The sequence below is a fragment of the Micromys minutus genome, assembly GCF_963924665.1.
Source record: "Micromys minutus genome assembly, chromosome: 6".
In the NCBI taxonomy this organism is placed as follows: Eukaryota; Metazoa; Chordata; class Mammalia; order Rodentia; family Muridae; genus Micromys; species Micromys minutus.
Genome location: NC_137975.1, coordinates 9273675 through 9297267, shown reverse-complemented (window position 1 = coordinate 9297267; position 23593 = coordinate 9273675). Strand labels below are relative to the sequence as shown.

The 23593-nt window shown below is 38.8% G+C and overlaps 1 protein-coding gene across 1 annotated transcript in view; it reads right to left on the bottom strand.

The window, feature by feature from the left end:
- The window catches only part of LOC308421694 (contactin-associated protein like 5-1-like), a gene marked incomplete at both ends in the record, with an annotated part of 497826 nt that extends 475229 nt beyond the window's left edge, over positions 1 to 22597 (bottom strand). Inside the window, 2 exons of the mRNA XM_080918133.1 lie at positions 5166 to 5313; positions 22475 to 22597. Coding sequence (XP_080774259.1) covers positions 5166 to 5313; positions 22475 to 22597 — 271 coding nt within the window. The remainder of the gene's footprint in view (positions 1 to 5165; positions 5314 to 22474) is intronic.
- Between the last annotated feature and the right edge of the window lie 996 nt (positions 22598 to 23593).

Genomic DNA, 23593 nt, shown 5'->3' with positions numbered 1-23593 from the left:
AGGTCCTGAAGGTAAAACAAGCCATGAGGAGAGGCTCTGATCTCTGTGTAGAAACCATCTATAGAAAGCCTAGTTCAGCTATGAGGACAGGTTACCTTTTAAATCCCATGGTTAACATAAAGCAAGCAGAGCTTTAGAGCCCTGCAAGCAGCCAATCCACAAGGCACTAATTCATTAGAACAGTCTGGCTACTCTGGATAATCTTCCCCTTCTTGTATTTTACCTACATGGTTTTTTTTTTTTTTTTTTTTTTTTTTTTTTTTTTTTTTTTTTCAGACTCCACAGAATAAACTCTTTCTCTGTTTTTTATATATGTATGTGTGTATGTGTTTATGCTTGTGAATGTGTATTTTTGTGGGTGACTATGTGTGGGGGGAGCGAGAGAATGAAAGACAAAGACAGAGACAGAAACAGACAGAGAGACAAGGAGAGAGGGAGAGAGGAGAGAGAGAGAGAGAGAGAGAGAGAGAGAGAGAGAGAGAGAGAGAGAGAGAGAGAGAGAGAGAGAGAGACTCTGCTTCCTCATCAATGGGGTTATAAGTGTGGACAGACATGCTCACCATTTTCTAAGCCTGGGGACTGGGGATGAAATTTAGGCTCTCCTGTTTTCAAGCCAACACTCATTGACTGTGCTTTGACAGCTTCCTTTGGTTCTGACGTTCTACATTGCTATAGGGCTGGGGTTGTCTCCTATACATTCATAGTCCAAAGACAGCATCAAAAGACAATGGTCTCGCATATATAAATGGTTAAAAGGCACTCAGATTCTCAGCCAATTAGAAATATCATAAAGAGATCAAAGGTTAAGACAGAAGTCCATAGAATTTCTGTGCACTATACTTCTGCTACCTATAGACATGCACATTTATTTTCTGGGTTCTTTCAGTCATTTCTAAGATGCCCCCTGTTGCTCTAATAATAGGATACTTGACAACTCCCAAGTGAAACAATCACAATGGTCTGGTGATAATGTTCTGCTCTGGCTACTAAGTTTCAGATTTTCATGGTGGCATCTAGAGCTCCAAGTCTGAGAGCTGACTATTGTTGTTCTGTCCATCACATCTCCAAGGCTAACTTGGCTGTGCACAAGGCTTGCCACCAGCCTTCCCATGATAAGACTATACTGACTTTAGCACTCCAAAAATGAGACTTAAAATTTTATGACTTCTGTGCTTTGACTAATGACACTGGATGATAAGAACAATATCAAAGAAGGCAGCTGGAGCAGAATGATGGTAAAAGATTTGTTTGAGTAAAGAGGACATGACTTTAGTCCAGAACATAATGAATTTTGGATGATAGCACTTGGCAGTAATTAACCATATAGGATCAAGGTCTTGTGTAGAGGGAGGAACCTAGGATATAAAAAGAGGGTTATAATTCTTAATGAGTCTGGGGAGCATGACAGATCATTATGCATTATCAGAATTTATAATGCTTTTAAAATTAATTAGCTTCCCATACATAAAGAAATTCAAATAGAAGCCCCAGAGAAAATTTAATGTAGCTTAAAGTCTCCAGATGGCTTGATGAAAGATATCAAAATTCTTTAGGACCAGGAATGTAAAAACACAATCACCTTTCTTTAAAGTACCAACAATATGTGAACCTGAATAGAAAGGAAGAAAGAATGGGAAACATGTGACCTAAATATCTGAGGAACAGGAATTATTTGAGGGGGAATCACATGCCAAAAACCACATCAAAGAATTGGAGGCTTTAAAACAAGCACAATTATTATTTCTATTTTTATAGAGGACTACAATTGCCCAAGGTTACTGGAAGAGTTATTGGTAAAGTCAGTTTTATATCTTTGGTGTGCAAAGCTCAGTTCATGTGCTGAATTTGTCCATACAGGACTTTAGAAAACTTTCAAGGAGTCTTTAAAGATAGTTTAACTGGTAAAGTCTTTGGCACACAAGTGTATTGACCTGAATTCTATTCTAAGACACTCTGTACAATGAGAAGTATGGTGGTATATTTCTGTAATCCTAACACAGAGGAGGCAGAGGCAGGTGCATTCCTCGGAACTGGTGGATATACAACCTATATTTTGTAGGTTGAGCCTAATTTATCAACATTACTATGTGGGAGAGAGTTCATGTGTACCAGGGAGAACATTGAGAGTTGGGTCTCTCCTTCTACTTTGTGGGTCCAAGAAATCTATCCAACACAGGTTATCAGGCTTCAGTGGCAGGAGTATTCATCTACCCTGTCATAGAAAGTGCAAATTAAAAAAGAATTTACTCTAAAAAAAAAGTAGTTACATAAGAAATGGAGTTCGGGACAATGGGCTTAATTCTAGTGCTTTACCACAACCACTAATAAACACAAACTCACTTATGGCAAGAGTAAGTATTTTTATGTTGTTCTCTTTGGATATAGGGGTTCTGTCCTGTGCTGGCTTTGAACTGGTTATGTAGCTGAGGCTGGCCTTGAACATATGATGATTCTGCCTCCACCTCCTGAGAAACACTAAGATTACAGGCAGGCACACTAAGCCTGATTTATGTGGTATCTTGACTGAATATTGGCTTTGAGGATGATGAGCAGGCATTCTTCTAGCAGATCTACACTCTATACTCTAAAGACTAATTTAGAAACTGAAGGAAAGAAATTATTCTTATGCAAAATTCATTATAAAGGTGCAGGCAAGAGACACAGGAGTGGAGATATGTGTAGGAACTGTTGCTCATGGCAACCATTCAACTTTGTCCCTGGTGCCTCTTAAATATATGTTTGAAAATTGTAGGATGGTGGTTTTGACATTGGGATTGAAAAACTAACCTCTGTGTCAGAAGATTGATTATGATCTTTTTCTTACAAGGAAACGCTTTATGCCACATGACTGAAAATAAGATATAAATGTAAGGCCACAAGGGAAGATGAGAGCAAATTTTGCTCAGACCCTACTAGCTTTGGCTGCTTCTGGATTTATTATCACTATCTTTTAAAAGTTCAATTGCTTTTGAGTGATCTTGGCATTATCTGTGCAGAGTACAGGGGATCTAAAAACATAAGTTTCTCGTCTGCATGAAGCTTATAAATTGATGGGCGAGGCAGATAAGCTTTAATGACACGTGCCTTACATTATTAAACTGTCATTTCAAACAGATGGGTAGATGATAGGTAGACAATTGCATAATATGTGATAAATAATAGAAAATAAATGGCAGATAAATAGACAATGTTATCTCCATCTGTTGTTATTTGTTGGTTTGCCTAGAAACAGTCCACTGTGCTAGCAGCATTCTTTCTTAAGAAGTTCAGCTTCAGTAAGGATTTCCCAGTCAGCTTATGTTGTACCACTGGTGAGCATGATGTCCTGGATGGACAGGAATGATGAGACATGTGAAGGCTAGCATGTGACATGTCTCCATCATTCTCTACTCCTAACTGTAGATGAGCGACCAGCTTCCTCAACTTTCTGCTACCTTGATTGTTTGGAAGTGATTGATTATAACCTGAGATTGTGAGCTGAAATAATTAAAATTTTTCTCCATTAAAAATGGTTTCCAAGGTATTTTATTTAGTAATTACAAACAGCTAGGATAACTTTGTTTTTACAAATTGTGTTGATTAAGTGCACTAACTAATAGGGTGACAATGGATATTGTTGTAAAATCAGCAAGTGAATGCCACTGATTAGATGAAGAAAATCAACTCATAATGACAGAATTTGCTGGGTCTTGTGACCCTTTGGGGGCTTCAATGATTCTTTTATAGAGATCACATGTCAATTATCCTGCATATCAGGTATTTACGTGAAGATGCATAATGGTAGTAGAATTAAAGTTATAAAGTAGCAACAAAAACAATCTCATGGTGGGAGATTACCATAACATGAGAGATATTAAATATTAAAGGAATGCAGCTTTAGGAAAGTTTGGAACCACTGTTTTAGCAATAGCTTCAATTCTACAGCCTCTTTCTGTTCAAAGAGTTCTTTTACTTCAAAATCACTCTTAGCAACTCTCAGGCTAACACACAGATACAATAGTTTCAGAAGAAAAGATTTCATGAATTACCCTGTATAAATGTTTTTCTTCTTTTTCAAAAATGTGAAGAAGGAGAACATAGTCCTGACATGGGTTCTTCAGTGGAGACCAAGTTTTACAATATCTCACAGCACTTCCAAGAAGCTAAGCATAAGTATGCTGATTGCAAGTGGCAAATAGTTATTCAAATCCCAAGAGCTCCTACCTTTGAACTTTTTGTTGAAACTCTATTGCCTGATTGCCTCATCGTTATTGAGAGCCCTATAGAGCATAAGAGCATTTCTACTCTGCTGAGGCACACATTTTCATATATATATATATGAAAGTGTAGAATAATATGAGATAATTACAGGCTAGGGAGATAGCCATAGCTCTAAAATGCTTACGTTGCAAGCATGAAGACCTAAATTTTATTCCCAGAACCCAAATCAAGTTGTGTGTGATAGTACACAAAAATAGTCCCAGCTGTGAAGGAATAGCACCATCTTTATGGGTCACTCGTGAGCCAGTATAAGTTCAGCAGCAAGTCCTAGACCAAGTAAAAGTTTTGGGTCAAATGATAGACTGTGTTCTTCAGAAACTTGGAAGTTTCTGTTTAGCTTAATTATTGCACCCATGTACATGTATATACATACAAACACACACAAACATTTTAAATCTTAACATGAATAATAATGTATTGCATAGACATCTTATGCTGTGTGACTTGGTGCATGTGGGAACTTATTGTAGGAGCATCCATAGACCTCCACTCTCATGGAACTTACTGTAGTAGCATCCATAGACCCCCACTCTCATGGAACTTACTGTAGTAGCATCCATAGACCCCCACTCTCATGGTACTTACTGTAGAAGCATGCATAGACCTCCACTCTCATGGTACTTACTGTAGGAGCATGCATAGACCTCCACTCTCATGGTACTTACTGTAGTAGCAACCATAGACCCCCACTCTCATTGTACTTACTATAGGAGCATCCGTAGACCTCCATTCTCATGGAACTTACTGTAGGAGCATCCATAGACCTCCACTCTCATGGTACCTACTATAGGAGTATCCATAGGCCTCCACTCTCATGGTACCTACTGTAGGAGAATCCATAGACCTCCATTCTCATGGTACCTACTGTAGGAGCATCCATAGGTCTCCACTCTCATGGTACTTACTGTAGGAGCATCCATAGACCTCCACTCTCATGCCAATCTTTCCATTTGGATTCCACTCCAGGGGCACAAAGCGAACAAAGCGGGCTCTCACAGAGTGCAGCAGCTTGTGGTGAACCACACCATCAGAATTCATGTTTCCTACAAATGTCTGAAAGAGAAGGATATTCAGTGAGTTAGCTCTTTGGTATCAAGCCATGTCAGCAGAAGTATGCATGATTCGCCAACCAGGCTTTCAGGAGATGTCAGGGGTTAAAACCAAATAAAGCAAGACAAAACAAAACAGAGGTTCTACCTATTCCAACATTATTCTAAAGTGGTGACAGTCCTGCCTCAGGCCTTTCCATTTTTCATAAGTACCATATCCTATTCTTTATAATATTCCTTTTCCTAGCACAGTATCTAGTTAAATTTTGAAGAAAGCTTCTAGGTGTGACACTTGAAGTTTCAAAAGTTAACAATGACATGTCATTTTAGATTTCCAAATGTCTACAGTCATTGAGAACTATAAGATAACTGACAATCCCCTCTTGGAAGGAAAGATGATTCACTGAAATAATTGTCAAGGTTATTAGAGGCCAGTTATTAACAAAGCACATGACACCTTCACCACCATTTTTGGAATTAAATATTAATAACAGACAACAAAGACAATCTCCTGTGTGAAGGGAACACATAAGAAAAATCTTTGAATCATCCAATAATCTGGCTGTTAGAAATTAGTCTGAAGTTCTGTTCTGAGACTGCCCATGCTTGTTTTTGTAATTTCCACTTTGTATGCCATTTCTATGAAGTGTAACTATGTACCTGATGTTCATCTGTGATTGATGTTTATTTGAAAAAAAAAATCTCACATAATCTGAAGAGATGGTTCAGTGGTTAAGAGTGTCTACTACTTTGCCCACTACCTGGGTCTAGTGTGGTCAGGGATCTTGGGGAGAAGATAACTCCACCATTTTATTAAACTAGCATAATCTCCAACTCCATTCCAAATAATTATCTTTATATACACAGTTAAGCCCAGTCCTCACCCCTCACCAAGGAAAAAAAATTTTAGAAACAAAGAAGATATCACAAAAACACAAAACTGATTAAAACATAAAGAATAGGTAACTGCAGGTTACCCAGTACCCACTAATATATAAATCTATAACAGAAAATACCATTGTGCGAAAATATTTTCTGTATTCTAAAGTAGAGGCTGATTGACTCCTTGAATCCCCATGAATTATACTTGAAAATCAACATTTTTAAATGGCATCTAAAGACCTCTTAAGTGGACATTTTTGGATATTCGAAGACTTAGTTGTGTCATGTGATGTGTTCTGGAAGCTGTCCTCTAAGAGGATGTTCTTGTTGAAGCAGAAAGGTGGGAGGATGTGTTGCTGAGAAGAAACAAGTGGTGTTTTCCTCTGAGCTGCTGCAAAAGGTTCTGAGATGCTTCGCTATAGCAGACACTTGAGAGACCACATGATGTTCAGAAAGGGTATAATTATAACCAAGCACACAGTGAGCAGCACTGCTTGGAGTCAGTTCACTCTGCCACTCTTTGTTGGTCTTCCTTTGTCATGATGGCCTGGAATGAAATGCCCCCCACACAATGGTGTTCCTGAGTAGACCCAGCAACTACTGCTGATTCTTGACAATGAAGATTGAAACTGTTCCAGAGAACTATTTCTAAACAGCTCCACCTCTTCCATTTCCCTATTAAACTTTCCTTTTCACTACATCTGGTGGGTGATGTGTTGGGAGGGAGGTTAAAGCATTTTAAAACCCTTATTAAAGTAGGTATTAAAATATATAAGCCTACAGGCCTGTTTCTCCAAGCAGGCAAACTAAAAGGGAGGAAATACTCAAAACAAACCATAAAGGCATTTCCTCCTTTTGAGGGGATACATTTAAAAAGGCATAGGGTAATTAGCATGAAAAACACAGAGTTAAAACTGAAATGAATAAACCCACTCCAGCTCCACGTTCCTGACTGTTCTTCTGGGGTATGTGATAAAATGTGTTTCTACCGGGCTCTCAGATAATGGAAATGAAGAAATTATATTCAAGAAATTGGGCTGCTATTGATGAATGACAACAAATATAAAACATTGCATTTTAAGAGTAAAAAGAAAAGACAAAACCAGAATTCTCCTCTGAGTTCAAGCTTTTTATGTTTGTGAGTGATGAATGTCTGTTTCATCATTTTATGGGAAGAGAAAAGTCCCAACTGGTTTAGAGTGCTGTCACTAAGTTCCCTGAGTTCTGTCTTATGGTTGGCTCCAAGCATCCACATCTGCATTGGCCAGTTGCTTGCAGGACTTCCCCAGGACCTGCCAAACTAGTTTCCTGTGAACAAACACCTCTTGACCACAGCAACAGTGATGGGTTTGGGATCTGCAGACATGATGGATCCCCAGGTAGGCAATCCCTGGTTCGTCCTTCCTTAGGTCTCTGTTTCATTTATTTTTGTTCTTGTTCTTCCTTTGTATTGAAAGATTTCTGCATTAAAAATTTTGAGATGGGTGGGTGTCCCCATCCCTTGACTAGGGGCCATGCCTATCTTCTGGAGGAGGTCTCTACAGGATCTAGGTCCCCATTCTCTGAACATTCTGGGCTAAGTCATCCCCATTGGGTCCTGGGAGTCTCATGTTTCCCTAGTTCCTAGAACACTCCAGTTGATGTCCCTTAGTCACCCCCTACATATTTTTTATTTACTCACCCTCTGTTCTTCTCTCACACTTCCTCCAGATGCTGATGCTGCTACCCTTACTTCTCTCCCCCTTACCCCCCCCCCCACTGCTCTTCCATGATGCACTCATGCTCATTCTTTATCCCTGGGGAGCACCCTCCCTCTGACTATTCAGAGAGGGTAACTGTACTGCAGTGACACTGCGCTGACTCCAGTGTCTCTCTTCTTAAACATTCCTCCGGGGAATTTGGTGTTTTCTCAGTGCTATGTCTGAGAAATATACATGAGTACCCGTGTCTGGCCCAGCCTCTAACATTCATGCTCGTGCACAGTAAAAGACCACCGAGGCAGCTTGCTTCTCTTTTTCAGTTTTGTGACCTTAGCTGACCATCAGTCATCAGACTCCTCACTATCTTAGGAAATGAAATCCAAGTGGAAGTTTGAATATTCTCCAGCTTACTGTTAATTTACCTGTAGAAAAGTTACTTTGCATAAAGGTAATGTCTCAGAAACGCCAACCAGAACTATGTCTTTACTTAGCAGAGGTCCCTTTATGTTCCCAGTGACAAGATGTATCTTACATTTACAGATTATGGGCTACGTATTAATTAACTTCTTCATTTATTAGAGGTGCCATTAGAAGAACAACACTAAGAACTGGACAACAACATCAAAAGCAACAGACATTCCCTAGATATATAGGATTGCATGATCATGACATGTATAGATCCCTTCTTTAAGTCTCAGTCTCAATATTCCTAGTACTTAGGGTTAGGAAGTGGCCCAACCAGGAAAGTGACCAACATACAAGTTTGAGAACCTGAATTCAATTTCTCAAACCCATGTAAAAAGTCAAGCACAGAAGAGCAAAGGTATCCTCACAGCACTAGGGAGATGGTGAGAATTTCCCTGAACTTTATTGGTCAGGAGCTCCATTAAATTTGACTGGTAGGCTCCATGTTCTGTCTCAAAAATTAAGGTGTAGGGATGATGAGATGGTTCAGTGAACATGCTCAGCCTTCAAGACCTGAGTTTAATCTCTAGATGTTGCATGGTACAAGGAAACAACTGACTAATGAAGGTTTTCATTCTACAAATGTTTTGTGGCAAGTGTACCTGGACACACAACACAGACATATACACAAAAAAAAAAAAAAAAAAAAAAAAAACTATTTCCACATACACAAAGTCTAGGAGTGATTATTATTTATTATACACGCTAATCATTTTTCTAGTTTGATGAACCATTATCATTTTCTAAAATTATTATATTTCTTGCCTATCAGTATCTTTGAAATTTAGAATTGTAAAAAAATGCAAAGGTTTATGTTAAAAAGTGATTTTGATGTAAAAGTAAAAGAGTCTTTTGAATTACTTTTCCCTGCTCATGTTACATAATAATACATCACTTTTACCATTTCAGCCTGGCCAGAGCCCTGTAGCACTTTTCATTTCCAGCAGACACTCAGGATAACAGACAACCAAGTGTTTAAACACATAAGCTTATGGTGGGATATTTTGCATTCAAACAACATCAACCAATGGCCAAATAGAAATATTGATTTGAGTTATTCAATCAACAAGTTATTCCTAAATTCTAAATGCAAGTAGACATTAAATTGTTGAATGCACATGATAACCACTAAAACTGTCCATTGCTGTCGTGTTTTTGCAGCTCCACCTGTATGGCGGATAAGAGATGATACATTGTCTATTGAGAATAGTGTACCAGGTTTGTTTCCATATCTACACTGAAGCTGTAACATGAACAGACAATCAGCTCTGCCATATCCTATATACTAGGCAAGACTGGAATACCTCTTTAGCCAAAATTATTTTTTCACACTCCACTAAAGAACTAGAATGATTTGCCTTTCTCTTTTTCCCCCCTGAAGCAGAGAGCTAATGTATACAAGTTGACAGTAGGTCTCAGCCTACCGCTATTAGATCTAAGGTAAGATTTGGAATTTCTATAAGGGCTAAGGCCAGAAATAGGGGAACTCACTTATGTGTCTAAGGTAAAACCCCAGTACAATATAAAGAAACCAAGAGAGGAGACTGGATAAGATTGTTAACAAGTTCACATGTACATACAAAGAGCAATGACTCCAGAACATGGTCGGACTAACTACACTCTCAAGCTAGATCATATGCTGATATTATTGCAGCTTGACAAATATATTATATTTGAATATGTGTATGTATAACATTTTAAATCTGCCATCTATCTAAACTTTATCTTCTACCAGTTATTGTACATCTTACTGCCAATGCATTGTAAGATGCAGGAGACAAATTCTCTTAGGGAAACAATGACCACCTTCTGAATAACACTCTCCATTTTTTTCTAAGATTTTGACCTGCTACTTTTCTCATTGAGCATCTTATAAAATTAGTGTACCCCAAAAGTGTGAGCACACCATCATGATGTGGAAACTCATTTACAGAATTTTAAATCTCTTGTTGGCCTTTAGAAAAATGAAGCCAGTTTGACCCCGCACTTTCAATTCTTCTTCAGAGAAAAATTCCACAATTACAGGTATATGGCATCCGAGAGCACTGTTTGCTGCTTTCAATGGGATTTCAAGGGAGAGGAGCCCTGACACTCTCTTAATGCTGACTCAGCCCTAAGGCCACTGGAATGTCATTGCAATTTAGATTAGAGTGTCTTCCACTCCCACACTTGAGCTCAGGGCTCTTAATTCTCTGACTCTGCTGCACAGAAGCAAAGAAAGTGTCAGCATGGAAGGGACTGCGGTTCTGTGCTTACAGCCTATCGCCAGGGTGAAGAAAGCATTACAAGGTGTTGCACGGTGACACTTGCCATTTCTTCCATGATGGAGTTCTCTGAGTGTGATGGTTGGCTTGCCGACTCCCCCAGCTCTACATGACTTTGGGGTGCTTTGTTAATCTTTTCCATTGCAATTATGCTTGGTGCTGATTATACAAGGGCCAAGAGATGACCAGGAAGTTGCTCTGACTATGTTTTACAGTGTTTCCTCTCCAAAATTTTTAGACTCATGCCAGACTATAAGTGCCTGCCCCAGTAGTTTAGCCCCAACTTGTCAGTCAGGTAAGCAGTTTCCTTCAAAGCTCACCTAATTCCCACAACTGAGAATTTCAGCAGAGATAACAAACTCAATTGGAAAGTCATATTAAAGCTGGTAGCTCGTGTCCTCTTTTCATTCACTGTTCTGAGATTTGATCTCAGCAGAGGCTAAGTTTGGTGTCAGCTGTTGGTAGAACCATGTAATAGACCAAGCTTATCAAAATCTCCTCTCTGATTTTCTCATTTTTTATTTCTCTCTTACTTGTCTTTATTGAGCAGGTGGACCTGAAAAAATTATAAGTTGTTCAAGCATAGGAAAAAACAGTATTTGCAGGACTGAAAGATATTCTTGGTATACAACTTGGAGGGGTAGAGAAGAGAGAAAGAGAGGAAGAATAAGAAAGGCATCAGAAATCATTTTTCACATTAAAAGAAGTAATTTCTGATGTCAACGTTGCTGTTAACTTGGGATCAAACACCCTGGCTATTTTTTTTTTTGCAATCTTTGATGTCTGGCTTCAAGCGAATGAAAACCAAATAAAATATGTGGTAATGTGCTTTTGGCAGTAGAAAAAAAATACGTATTGGGTTTGGCAGATATATCAACCAGTAATTGTTGCTATGTAAGCATGAAGGTCAATATTCAATTCTCAAGAACCACAGAAAAAGTTGAGCCCAGGTGCATATACCAGATAATCTTGCTAGTCAGCCAGCCTAGTTGAGGTAGTAAGGTGCAGATTCGATGAGAAACAACTGATATCCAACTCTGGACTCCACATGTGTTTCTGCGCAAACCATTGGAGAGACTCCTTCATCATGTATTTTTGCTAAAGCCATTTCAGGTTTAACAAGAATCTGATCTCCTTGAAAGAGAACCCCATGGAAAATCACCAAACTCTATTCTAGTAACCTGAGGTCAAAATGCCCCTGATAAGTTATCCTAGCTTCTGCAAAACTTCCTGCTGGTGAAGCCTGTGCAACAATTTTCCCACTTCCTAACATGCAGCTAGAGAGAGAGAGAGAGAGAGAGAGTGAGAGAGAGAGAGAGAGAGAGAGAGAGAGAGAGAGAGAGAGAGAGAGAGAGAGAGAGAGAGAGAGAGAGAGAGAGAGAGAGAAGAAAATCTGTCATTCTAATTGGTGAGAGAAATATTATCTTTGGTATAAATGACTAGCTAATATTACAGAGCTCTTTGGATCCAAACATACCCATGAAAGCAGATGTTGCTGTTTTACTAATTTGTCCACAAAGATTCTATTTTCCTTTTTCAATTACCTTTCTTTTGTCAGCAGCCTCCTATGTAACATCCCTGAATCTTTGTTGTCACAGTGAAATAGTGAAGCAGGAAGCCACTGTGTTTAAAGAGGAAGTTTTACCAAAATTACCTATGACTGTTTTTTTCCTGTACAGTCTCAGGCCTTACACATTTCTTCTCAGAATCTTTCAATCTATATCATCTCAATTATTGATTAGATTTATTGATTACTGCTGGAAGAGGATATAAAATCCTGGGAAAATTTGCCCAACTCTAGTTTAGCATTGGAGGGGCTTAGAAAAGAGAAGTTAAGGCTCCAGACCAGTCTAAGATAGAAACTGAGTTTGAGAATAAAACAAAGGAAAACCCCTACCTCATGAAGAGTAAAGAAAGAGAGAAAGAAGACAAAAAGCAGAAAGAGAAGTTGAGAAGGAGAAAATGGAGAAATGATGACCATATCAACTACTATTATTCTTAGTTCCTGGTATCAAAATATGACGTGGGAAATATTGATCATGGGGTGTTTATGTGTTCCTAAAAGTTAGTTAATACTATAAAACTGTAACACCCAGTGCCATGGTATTAGCTGAGCTTTGGGAAATTAGTTTTTAGAGTTTACCCTTGAGCTGAGGTTAATTTTGAGATTGTTGGTTGAAACAATGGCCCGGAAAACATTAGAATTTCCTGAGGCATTCACAGTGAGAAGAGGAAAAGGCTCTTTTTCAGCCAGAGAAATAATTTTATTCCCAGCAGGAGACTTCACAGAACGCTGCCTACTTGTCAGAGGCCTTGCAAAATGTCTGGAGTAGAACCACCAATGGGCAGGACCACACCCTTACCAGGTCTTCAAAGTGATGCTTACCTCTTTTCTTCAATTTCAGTCCAAGTAGAAGACTCCTGGGTTTAAAAGGTCTGAAGTTCTTTGACTCCTATCTGTGGACACACTGAAAATCTACTTTTTTCTCCCCCCCCCCCTTTTGTTGTTGTTGTTGTAAAACCATTGTTCCCTTTTATGTCTGTGAACCCCAGGCTATGAGGTCAACAAATATGATATTGGTATGTTTCCGGATGAGAAGAGGGAGATTCCTTCCTCTCTAATTTGCTCTGCTTTCCTCTCATCCCTCTTTTCTCTCTTCTCACTTTTTTTATTCACCATGTGAAGATACCGGAAAGGATAACATCTCTAATACCAGCACACAATATATAGAGACAGTAGGATAAGAAAGTCAGAATCATTCTTGTCTACATTAATGAATCTGAGGTCAACCTGGGCTATACAAGAGCCTAGTCTAAGTGCTCTAAAATGCCTAAGGGCCTTCAACATTGCAAATTCAAAATGTTCTACATCACTGGCTCAGAATCAAAAGACTTTATAATGCCCAACATTAACTTCTCCCCAGTAGCAGAAGCTGGATTCTCTGACTCTAGTCTAGAGTCTACATAACCCCCAACTGTTTGTGCTGTTGTTGGTAGACTATCTGAAGGTCTCAATTGACCCATCAAAAAACAATGAACTTAGTCAGTTAAGAAAAAAGAATGTTTCTTTGTTTTTCACTTCCATATCTTTTTGGAGCATCTACAGGAAACTATTCATTTAGAACAGCATAAAACTGATAATAAGAATCTGATACTGTAGTTAAAATAGAAAGTTATTTTTAAATTCACAATTTTCTGGGGAATAGAAAATTATTGCTTAATATATTCTGAAATTCATTTTTAACAAAGTTATAGCTGTTAACTTTTTAAAATAATAAAAGCAACAGCAAAAACAAGATTTAAAAGGGGCCCTAACAGTGAGAATTGATCAAATTTTTTAGTCTCTTGCAACAGAGCTTCCACCCTAGCACTGATCATGTGCTCTGCTGGGAGTCTGCACACACAGCAGGAGAATCGGGGCTGTGCTACCCTGCAGAGGACTGACACTGGTAATGGTGTTCACACCAAACTGTACCTAAGGGGAGAAATACTCAGGTTCTGCCAAAACTTTACCTCATCTTTTCCAAGCTTAAACATAAAATTCTGAGCAATAATTTTACACATGGCCTCTTTTCACAGTTAAAAAAAATTCTGCCAGCAAGTAACAGGTATTCTGTATCCACCAGTCCATAAGTGTGGCAAGTAGCATTTTGTTTCTTCCTCTCCCTCCCTCCCTCCTTCTCTCTCTGTCTCCCCCCTCTCTCCCTCTCCCTCTCCCTCTCCCTCTCCCTCTGCCCCCCCTCTCTTTTCTTCTCTCCCTCCCTCCCCCTCTCTCTCTTTCTTTTTCTGCTTGCTTTGCTTTTTGTTTTTGTTTCAGAAGTATGTGGTTGCATTTGGGCATGTGTGTGTGTGTGTGTGTGTGTTCATGTGTATGCATAGTGCCTATAGAGGCCAGAAGACAGTGCTGGATATTTTTGTCAATCCCTTTCTACGTTGTTTTTTTAGCATTGTTATTAACATGAGATATGTTTTTATTATTATTTAATCTTTTTTACATCCCAGTCCTTATTTTCCCACTCAGTCTGCCCTCTAACTGATGTACATCCCATACCTCCTTTCCCTGTCTCCAAGAGGATATCACTGTACCCCATACTCCACATCCACCCCACCAGACCTCACCATTCTCTGGGGTCTAAAGTCTCTTGATGATTAGGTTCATCTTCTCTCACTGAGTCAAGACTGGCTATTCCTCTGCTGCAAATGTGTTGTGGGCCTTGTATTAGCTGGTATGTGCTGCCCAGTTGGTGGCTCAGTGTCTTAGTGATCTAAGGGAACCAAATTAGTTGAAACTGCACGTTTTCCTATAGCATCACCCCCCTCATCAGCTTCTTCCAGCTTTTTCTCTTTGAACTTTCTTTGAAAGATGGTCTTTAGATGAAGTGGAGCTCACTGAGCCCAGTAGGCTGGCTGGCCAATGAGGCACATAATTCTGTATCCAACTCTTCAGTGTATGGTTTCCAGGGGTTTTGTTTCTTTTTCTACTGCTGTTATAAAAACTGACAAAAAGAATGTTTTGGAGGGAAGGATTTTGACTCCATCATGAAGGGAAGTAAGATCAGGAACTCAAGGCAGAAACTGAAGCAGAGACCATGGATGAATACTGCTTATTGACTTGATCCTTGTGGCTTGCTCAGCCATGATTTTGACAACCCTTATTTTTGTGAGGACCATGTAGAAAACTATCTTCAAAAAAAGAGTTAGTGTACCATAATTTCGGTGCCGAGGCTTCACCTTCTTACATGAATATGTATACCTTAGAAATACTGCATAAATATTCCCACCAACATCTTTAAAGTCCACAACATGGTACTAACTAGATTGTTTCTTATTTTGAGACAGTCCATCCATTTTTTTTTTAAGTTTTTGTTTTGGTGAAATTTGCTAAATGTGGTTCTGCTTAAGATGTCTATATATTGTGACATAATTCTTTTCTTTGAGAATACTAGAACTAAAACTAAATGTTCAGTATAATGCTAGGAAACACACATGCATATATACATGTACATACATATATCCACACACAGACATATACATTTATATACATATGATTACATACAAATGGATACAAAGCTATATATCTCTAGGGTACCCTGAGCATCTGTTATCCTGGAACAGCTGAGAACTTGAGTACCTTTTCTTCTGATACAGGAGGAAATCACATATTTGTTTTGTGAAAGACGAAACGCAATGTCTGTTAAGCCTAAGCCCAGCCATACCTTCATCTAATAAAGTCAACCATTGAGAAAAAGGCAAGTGTACACTTAGGGATGTGTTCAAGTGTCTTCAGCTGGGTGGGGTAAGGGCACATTGTCATTACTGCACTGGCTTCCCGCTCAAGCAGAATTACGTACTCCAGACTAAGGTGCTCAAGTCTGCTCCAAAGTATTGCAAAAGTATAGTTCAATGGCAAGCAAGCGTCAAGTAGGTACGGTAGCAGGACACCCAGCAGCTGATGTATGATGAAGTTCAGAAGCAATAATCACAATTATGGAGATGAGTCAGTGCGAACAAAACCTGAGTTAAAATTCCTAGAACCTTTGCAAAACTGCGCTATGCCAGTAAATATCTGGGACCCCAGCGTTCTCGCAGTGAGGTGGTAAGTGGAGACAGACTCTCTGGGAGTTCCTGGTCCAGCTAGCTGATGAACTGACATCTACATGTGTATTGTGCCACTATAGATGCATCGTGAATTCAGGAAAACCTAGACTGGTGTAATAAACATTATATACAGTTATATACTGTCATTTTTCTTCTTATTTCCTGGCATTCGTCTTGTTTCTATGTTCTACATTGATGCTCTGCCTGGTCAAGGAGGATTATGAAAATTTCTTCTTTCTCATTCAACAGTTACAGAGAATGAAAACTTCACTGATCATCTTTTGTTAATCATAGGAAAGGTGTCTGAAGATGCTGCTGACTATATTACACAGTGCTACACACATTCATTCCTCTACGATAGCAATAAATCTGTACAATTTGGATCTACGACAATCTGTAGTCACTTATTGGGGACTTTCCATTCTCACACCTATTACACAACAGGAAAGTAACAAAAGATAAAGCAGTGTGTGGAGAAGATTTACACAGCAAATGTAAAAGCTGGACAATTTTAGAAAATTTGGAAGAGGATCTGAGTGGAATGAATTTTTGGCCCAAAACAGGATAAATTTAGAGTTTTGGTGGCCATAGGGCCAAATTGCTTCCTCATGATTCCCCAGTTACCCTGAGGCCCACACTGCCAAAACAGACATGCTGAAGGCTTTTGTTACAGTTTCCTATCCAATGCCTTCCTCTTTTCCTTTCTATATCCCACTCCCTTTTTGGCAAAGAATGACAAAATGCAAATCACCAGATTTATTCACATGGCACATTTAGGAAACATGGCTGAACTAATTATTCAGAGCCAGCGCTAGAGATTCTGAGAGAGGTGACAGGCTGTGTGAATGAATTTCAGTACAGACATCTCTTTGTGATTTCATCTCAGTCTTAATTTCCAGTGAGGTTTTCAAAATGCATTAGAGCTCTGCTTCCATTAAAGCAGCTTTGAGTTTTGTCAGCTTGCTGGCTGAGTTATTTAGAGATTTCATTTATCCAGTGTATTTTTAGTGATTTGTAAAGACAACTGGTTTAAAAGATTAACCCTCCTTTAACTGTCCTTTACTTTTCAAAGACAAGCAAGATCATTTCAACCCATCTCCAGGGCTAATTGTTGAGCATATAGCATTTCATCCTGTTTGCATTGCGCGACCTTTCCTTGTCAGCTTTTCCCGTTCATTTTGCGAACATTTTCTTTGCAGTAAGCAATCTTGGTGTATAGTAAATGCTAATTGGACCTTTAAAAGGTTCTCGTGATAAACATCTTTATGCCTCACTTTGAATTTTCTGGTCACAGAGCAGTGATGCTTACAGTCACTTTGTCCTGTCCTTCATCTGCACTCATGGTCCTTCTACATCTACCTTGTTCTCATTGACATTTGATTACTCTCATCTCTTGTGCATGTCCCCTGCACCTGGTTTAACCTTTCCACTCTTTTTTAAGAATAGAAGAACTGTGAGCTAAGAAGAAAGTCTCTAGCACTTCCTGCCTTTTTTTCTGACTTTTCTCTAAAGGAAGGTCCTTCAAATGATTTTAATATCTGGTTACCACAAATAAGGGCTGGTGTAAGGAGTCTTCATTTCATTTCTGTTGCTATGACAAAATACTCTGACAAAACAAACTTAGTGTAGAAAACATTTCTTTTAGCTCATACTTCTGAGTTTCAGTGTATCATTGTACAGAAGTCAAGGTACCAGGAACCTGAATCAACCAGTCACATCATATGCACAGATAAAAGCATTGAGAAATGAGCCCACATGTGCCTGCTTCCTTTGCCTGATTGCTTTTGCTCATCCTGATTCCTCTCCAGTCTTATACAGCTCAAGAGCCCCTCTCTAGGAAATGGTTTCAGCACAGTGGGCAAGGTCTTCTTACATCAGCTATTTGACTTAAGATAATCCCACAAAGACCTTCCCAGGGGAACCCAGTGTAGCCAATCTCTCTATTCTGAGATGACTGTAGGTTTTATCAGGATGAGAATTAAAGAAAACCATCACAGAGTGCGACGTACTGAACTTACTCCATTGGCTTTATCTTTTCTATCCATGATGAGATTGTATCTCCTTCCCATTTCTTGTTATCTGTATTTTCCATTTGAATCATGCTATCTGAATAGGTTAACAGCTTATTATCTATCTTGTTTCTAAACATTCTTTTGATACATTTTGGTATCTTTTATGCAGAACCTTTTTTTTTTTTTCTGTTACACTAAAAATACTTTTATAAATATGCAGAGCCACAATTTCAGTGCAATGATGTTGATATTCAAAATTTTAATTTTCTACTGATGTTTAAAGAACATTATTAGAAGCACATACTCTGCACTAATCATCTATCATACAGACCATGTAATCATCCTTTCAGGCATACTGCCATACAGGTATTCAGTTTCAGTCTTATAAGTTTGTAGATGGTTTTACTCTTCCTAGTATTCCTCAAAAAATATTGCTGGCACTCATTTTGTGCTTTTATATGTCATTTATGTATCTAGTAAAACATTATTTTGGCACTAAAAGGACTGGGCAAAGACTTTGTGTGTGAGTATATTTATTAATAAAAGGAACCACTAGCTTTGTCTTACAAAGTTAAGACATGTTTCTGCTGACACAGTTGAGGGCATATATTGCTGTATCTTGCCAGTATGCCTCAGTTACTAGGAGAAAATGTATTTCCTGGGAGTCTTATTCCTCTTTAGTAAGGACCTCCTGTTGTACTCTGCTGTGGTACACTGCAGTATTTTCTTTTTTAGCTTCCCTTGGTATGGTTAGGGACATGATACAGGGCCAATGATGTGAACAAAACTGGTAGGCTAACATTTTGTTTTCACAGATAATTCTGTGGTGGATGGCTGTGCTTCCTTTCATGAGAGAATGCATGTGACCCTACCAATAGAGTTACAATATCATATTACAGACGGCGAGACACCTGCCTACAACTAAAGGCATGCATTAACAGTGAAAAGCAGAAAGGTGATTTGTTTAATTGGCTATATTGGTAAAATATCAGGGAGATCCAATGACCGTCCCGCCCAAAAGTCTACCTTCAGTGTTCTGCTGTGAATTCAGATCTGAAGGCAGACATGAAGTATTCACAGCTAAGCAGACCCTACTAAGGTGTAGTCTTACACAACATAAACTTATCACTATCTGGGTTAGAACAATAGGTTGTCAGAGTTGTCTGCAATCTTTTTTTCAGAAGACAGGACCATCTCTAGTTGGCAACAGGCTTCAGTCTTTTACTTTCAGCTAAGTAGGAAATTCCTGGGAAATTCTAATTTTTTAGAGTCACAGTTTTAAGATTTTGAAACAAATAGAGAGGCATAAGTGTGTTTGTAGAATATCTTCATATCTGTTAGAGTGTTTATAATCACATTCAAGAGTTTGCCTTTATACTACCTAGTGGAAAAAAGGAAAAAAGAAGAAGCAGATAAAGCCAAAATCACTAAAACCATAAGGAGGCAGAAGAGGTGGATTTTTAGTGGTTAAACACCATTTGCATTTAAAGAGACTACATGGTGACATTATCCTCTGCAAACTACCTGAGTACTTTTTTTTTTCCTGATCACTCTGTCTGTCTGCCTGTCTGTGTGTCTGTCTGTTTGTTTGTTTTAGACAACTCTGGCATGCTGGTCCTCCTTTGTTTGTTTTTAACATTTTGACAGCTTGTTGAGGATAGGAATAGTTTGTATCATGTCTCAAAGAAAATGAGATGACATCTCCATTATGAGGAATTAATGTATTTGTTAAATATATATTCATGCTTTTCTTCACACAAAGCTAAGATGGCTCTACTTTGATAAGAATGGAAGGATATTTAACCTCATTGGAGACAGTGGGTGCAACACAATTCAAATGGGCATAAAATAAACACTTCAGACCAGGTGTGTCACATCAGCAGGCATCAGACGGTTCTGGTCTTTGCCCAGTGTAGTCAATTAAATAATTCACTTTTTCCCCTGCTTAACTTCCTCCTAAATCACCAGCATTAGAAAGGTGAAAGGAATTTCAATATGAATCTGGAAAAGAAGATCTGACATTTTATTTCATTTCCAGTTCACAGTCTTTTCTTCCAAGTGTGAGTAATGTGTGTGTGTGTGTGTGTGTGTGTGTGTGTGTGTGTGTGTGTGTGTATTCTTGCTCATGTTTCTTATCTGAACCTAACTGTCACTGGATCAAAAATATTTCTGTTTGTTTTGTTTTATCAGCTCTGTATATTTTACTGTATCCCATGTATTGTTTGGTTGTACTGAAATGAGATCCTGGACAACAACCTATACTAGGGAGTATATGGACTCCTATAGCTAGTAGTCTTGTGGTGATGAAAAGGCACTAGTTTGGAATGCATAGAGCCTAGGCCCTTCCTGAACCTGAGTTTCTATGTGCTCTGGGATATTAGTAAATGCATTTGACATGTGCTTCATATTTAGAGCTTGAAGTCAAGAAGGGATCGATGGTATCAAGTACCCACAGGTAAATGTGATTGTAAAAAGCAAAAAAGACAGTCACACACATTCTATATAAACCTATAATCCTGTACCTTGCTTCGAATGACCTCCCAATGGGTACATGCACATGCTCAGGCAAGTTTCCTAAGGTCTTTAAAAACCCAAGCTTTCCTTAAGCACAGAGAGAGCATAGCCAAAGTTAGACTGCTGGCTCAGTAAAGAAAAGAGTTATATATGCCTAAAGATCTGAGTTTGACCCTCATAGTCCACTTCAAAATATGAGCAGAATAACATTTTCCTGTTGTGCTAACATTAGGTAGGCAAAGCACATATAACTAACTATCCTAGCCTAGTCACTGAGTGCTAATCAATGAGCCATGTTACCTATGATTCTGACAAACATGCACACATATATTCACAATCATACAAATACATATGCACACACACACACACACACACACACACACACACACACACACACACACGGATCATGGTTTTTAGAAGCTCTTTGAGTTGCATCAGAGGCTCCTCTATTACCATGATGTAGCCCCATTGAGGACCTGAATCTGAACTTTGTTGCACTTACATAATTTGGCCTCCAGAGACTTGGGGTTTCTCTATGATATCTGTCCGTAACCCTCCTTTCTGACATGTATTAACATGATAGAAGTATAGCTCAGAACAAAACCAAACAAATGACCCCCAAGACTTGAGTTGTGATTTTTCAGGTTTTGATCTATGATCAGAGTCTTCACGAGGGTGTTGGGACTCAAACAATAAATTCCTTCCCTGGGACAGAGCATAGTTTGTTAAATCCTTGCCTAGCATGAAAAAACCATGCAGCTCAATCCCCAGCACCATGGAAACAATATATTGTGTTGCATGTCTGTAATCCAAGCATTCAGAAGGTGGAATCAGAAACATCAAGGGTTTAAGGCTAATCTTAGTTACATAGTGAGTTTGAGAGCAGCCTGGGCTATAGCAGAACTTGCTTAACAAAGGGAGGGGACTTCTTACTCTTCCATCTCTAAAAAGCTACTAGAAAATACAGTGGCTTCCCACAGTCTCTCTTAATCCTCAGGAGAGTGGCAAACAGCTTGATACCAGACTCTTTGTTTCCTTTCTCATTCATAGCTTAATTTTCTGGGATTGCCTTCCTTTTAGAAATATGCACTGCAGACTCTACTGTGAGAATGGCTGAGCTAAAATTCTTAGAGCTGTGTGTGTGGAACTGGGGATTGCATGTCAAGGGAAAAGCTCAGTAATGATAATAATAAAAACACATTTATCCAAAATTAGGGATCCTAGTAAAATTACCTGTGTCTCTTAGAGGCCTAAACTGCCTCTCCATGGCCTTACTGTTCCCAGCAGGAAAATTGGCCTGATGCTCATCTTTCTGAATCCCAAATAAGTGGGAGTTCGGAAATGAAAGGTTTTAAGCTTTGAATCCCACACCATTAACATAGATGGAACAATATTGTTGGTTCCTCTCAATAAGTTACCATGGCTACAGGGCCAAAATATTTTATTTTCCAAAATGACAAGCATGCAATTAGTTTAGAGAAAAGCAAAACATGGGCACGGTCCTCATGGGAGATACTTAAGTCAGGAAGGCAGATACCTCATTGGAGGTTAGTGCAGTCTGGTGAATGTCAGTAGGCTCTGTATCTGGCAGGTTACTCTGATATTCAGACCAACAGGCTTTAACCACTTCACTCAACCCAGCTTACTCTTCTACTTTCTGACTTGTATCAAGGAAATGTAAGCACATGACACTTAACTTCCAAGCCTACAGAAACATGGTCAATATATACCTCTTTTCTACTGAATTTACTTGGCCTCAAGCACTCTGTCATGTCCATAGACAGTGCACTGTTGTAGACTAACTCAATCATAATAAGTGGATTCCTCTCCAAGGTATCATCTTCAAATGCCATATTGGGATGAGGGCTTTGACACCTGTCTTTTTAGTGCCCAAAACATTGATCTAAAAAGGAAAATGGCATCTGTTTAGAAGGACATTTAGATAACTTGATAGAAGAGGGTTCTAAAATAGGAAGCTATGTGTAGTGAGATTAAGATAATCCTACAAAGTTTAAGGTAGAAGATATGGTGAATGAGTACATAAAATTTTCATTACACTGTACTGCTGTTTTAATAGCTAATGTCAGAGAAGGCTGTCCATGCATTAAAGACTGTCTTTGGCCTTGAATTGTTAAGAGGTGGTGGACTATATGAGACAGATTGTAAAGGAAGGATGCTAAAACACTGGAATGTGCCCATAATGAGGATGTCAGGACACCTGACTCCCTTTGTCTCTATTTGCTTTATGTGGTTTATATTCCTGACATCCATGAACTAGAAGGGATGGAACCAATAAGCCATGAATTATAAATGTCTTAAAATGTGGGGCAAAACAAACTCATAATTTTTCTGTTAATTATACTGGTTTATTTTTTATGTTAATGACAACTTGCTTTCAAATATATTACTAAATAAATATTTGATTTTTTTCAGTGTAAGATTCAAAAGTAGAACAGATTAGAAAACTCTATTTTAAAGAGGATTCAACTTAAAACAATGAAAGCATGTCCTTGTGGGACAGGCTCTTTAACAATTGAAGAAATGAGATGATGCAGCAACATCACCATGCCAACACCTTTGCAGGACTGTCAGAGGATGGACTTTCTGTGAAGATGAGAAGTAAGTTGGATGATTGCCAAAGTTACAGAATTTGAGTCTGGATTTTCAATCAAAGTTAGTGACTCGGTTAGAGAAAACTTATGTTGGAAGTCTCCAGAGGACATGGCCCTCCTCTGACTGCTTTTCAAGGTCTTATCCCAGTTTAGAAGAAATTAAGCAATGGCACTAAACACTCTGAGGAAATTCCGAGCATATGCCACAGAAATGCTGGGGTTTGGCTGCAGCAGAGC